General features: G+C 42.7%; 1 protein-coding gene across 1 annotated transcript in view; it reads left to right on the top strand.

Moving 5' to 3' along the window:
* The window catches only part of SAMHD1 (SAM and HD domain containing deoxynucleoside triphosphate triphosphohydrolase 1), a 59,910-nt gene that overhangs the window by 52,759 nt on the left and 4,278 nt on the right, over window positions 1-2,873 (top strand). The window contains exon 13 of the mRNA XM_023512263.1: window positions 103-240. Within this exon, the coding sequence (XP_023368031.1) occupies window positions 103-240 (138 nt within the window). The remainder of the gene's footprint in view (window positions 1-102; window positions 241-2,873) is intronic.

The following is a 2,873-nucleotide window of genomic DNA, read 5'->3' as shown; positions in this document are numbered from 1 at the left end:
AAAAAAAAAAAAAAAAAAAAGAGTGATACTTAGGATCCTGGGGAACAGCTGTTACCTCCCTAATGTATGATTTCAAGGTGATATCTTTTCATTTTGAAAAAGGTTTCACAGCTTCTGCCAGAGCGATTTGCAGAGCAGCTGATTCGAGTATACTGTAAAAAGACAGATGAAAAGAGTTTGTATGCTGCACAACAACATTTTGTTCAGTGGTGCATAAATAAAAACTACACCAAGCCACAGGTAGGTGGCCTATTATTCACATGCTTTGTACAATGTTTTATTTTTAAGTAAAAGCCAAAAGGAAACCTTTCTACCTGCTAAAAAGTTCTCACTCAGCGCCTATGGCTCAAGCAGCTAAGGCACCAGCCATACACATGTGAGCTGGTGAGTTCAAATCCAGCCCGGGCCTGCCTAACAACAATGACAGCTGCAACCAAAAAATAGCAAGGCGTTGTGGCAGGTACCAATAGTCCCAGCTACTTGGGAGGCTGAGGTAAGAGAATTGCTTACGCCCAATAGTTTGAGGTTGCTGTGAGCTGTGATGCTACAGCACTCTACCCAGGGTGACAGCTTGAGGCTCTGTCTCAATCAATCAATCAATCAATCAATAAAAATTAACAGCTCACCCCTGTAATCCTAGCACGCTGGGAGGCTGAGGCAGGTAAATGCCTGAGCTCAGGAATTTAAGACCAGCCTGAGCTAGAGCAAGACCCTATCTCTAAAAATAGCTGGGCATTGTGGCAGGCACCTGTAGTCCCAGCTACTTGGGAGACTGAGGCAAGAGGATCATTTGTGCCCAAGTATTTGAGGTTGCTGTAAGCTATGATGCCATGGCACTCTACTGAGGGCAACAGAGTGAGACTCTGTCTCAAAAAAAATTATCATATGGTAATGGTTTTGAAAATAAAGTCTTATTTTAAAATATGCAAATCTGTATCAACCAGTGATTTCTTCTACCACAAGTAGGGAATGGATACTTTATCCTTACTGTCCTAATAATAAAAGATAAAAAAATGGTGAGTTGTGAATAGTGCTTTATAATACTCTCACCACTTTTCTCTTGCAATATTCCCAGGGACCCTGGGAGATGAGTCACAGTGTCCCCATCTTTTAGGGGTTACCAAAGCTGAGTAGTTAACTTGTTTAACATACAGTTGATAATAAGTTTTCTAACTTAACTATTTCAAGCTCTGTGTTTCCAAACCTGGTTACTTTGGTATGTTAAAAAAACTATTTAAATTCTCTAGAATGAGCATGGAGGGGGAAAAGAGCCAAGCCACAGTCTCCAACCCTATAGAGCAGCAGTTCTCAACCTGTAGGTCGCGATCCCTTTTTTCCATTTGTAACAACACAGCACTTAGGAAGGCAGAGAACCACTGCTCTAAGGAATGTTGTTAAAATTGTCTCTTATTAACTCACACGAGGTCAGTGCCTGGCAGATTGTTTGTTAGCTGAGTGAATGAATGTAATTGGCTTGCAGATAGGAAATAGCACTCTACTGCCTAGTCTAGAACTCTCCCTCACAACACCATAGCTGCCTTTTTTGCCTATCAGGTGTTGAAGGGAACAAAGTGAAGGGTCAGACATGAAAGGGTATCTCAGGAAGTTGGTGTTTTATCAAGTGCCAGAAGGCATGATGCTGATTAAATTCTTGGGATTCAGAGACTTGGGAGGGCTTAGGAGAAGCCTGTGGAGGAGGGAGGGTCCAGGAGGTGGACTTGTGTTTAGATGAATAGCAGGGAGAATGAGGGGCGTGTTTGGCTATGGGAGCACCAGAAACCAAGGCATGAAACTGAAACAAGTTTAGGGGGCCATGAGGAGACCTGTCTGATCAGAGCAGAAAAATCTCATTATTGAGTGATGAGAGGTTAAATGGAAGAGTAGAATAGATTAGGTAGAAGCTTGCCTGAGGAAGATTTTTCCCTATGTACAGTGAGGAGGGAATCATTGAGAGTATCCAAGACTCACTGTACTACTATGATGATTTACCTATGGATTTGTTATCTCCAACTAGAGTGAGAACCACAGGAATAAGGAAGCTGTCCTATTCCACAGGTGTCCCTTGGCATCTGTGGGGGATTGGTCCCAGATCCCAGTGGGACCAATTGTTTGGCAGACACAAAACTCCACAGGTGCTCAAGTCTTTTATATGAAATGGTGTCGACTTTGCATTTAACATATGCAGATCCTCCTGTATACTTTAATCATCTCTAGGTTACTTATAATACCAAATATAATGAAAATGCTTCATAAATAGTTGTGATATCATATTACTTAGGGAATATGAAAAGAAAAAAAGTCAGCTGGCACCGTGTCTCATGCCTGTAATTCTGGCACTCTGGGAGGCCTAGGCAGGTAGATTGCCCGAGCTCATAGGTTTGAGAACAGCCTGAAGAGAGCAAGACCATGTCTCTAAAAATAGCTGGGCATTGTGGCAGGCGCAGGTAGTCCCAGCTACTTGGGAGGCTGAGGCAGGAGAATTGCTTGAGCCTGGGAGTTTGAGGTTGCTGTGAGCTGTGATGCCATGGCACTCTATGGAGGACAACAAAGTGAGACTCTGTCTCAAAACAAAAAGAAAAGAAAAGGCACCTGTGGCTCAAGGAGTAGGGCGCCAGCCCCATATACCAGAGGTGGTGGGTTTAAACCCAGCCCTGGCCAAAAACTGCAAAAAAAAAAAAAAAAATCCCCAAAACAAAACAAAAAAAAGAAAAGAAAAAAGTCTGTATATGTTCAGTACAAACATAATTATCCTTTTTCTTTTCTTTTTTGTGGTTTTTTTGTTTGTTTGTTTTTGTAGTTTTGGGCTGGGGCCGGGTTTGAACCCACCACCTCTGGTATATGGGGCCAGCGCCCTACTCCTTTGAGCCACTGGT

Source organism: Otolemur garnettii, unplaced genomic scaffold (genome assembly GCF_000181295.1).
Source record: "Otolemur garnettii isolate 467f Iridium unplaced genomic scaffold, OtoGar3 scaffold00025, whole genome shotgun sequence".
Taxonomy (NCBI): Eukaryota; Metazoa; Chordata; class Mammalia; order Primates; family Galagidae; genus Otolemur; species Otolemur garnettii.
This window is presented reverse-complemented; position numbering and strand designations above follow the sequence as displayed.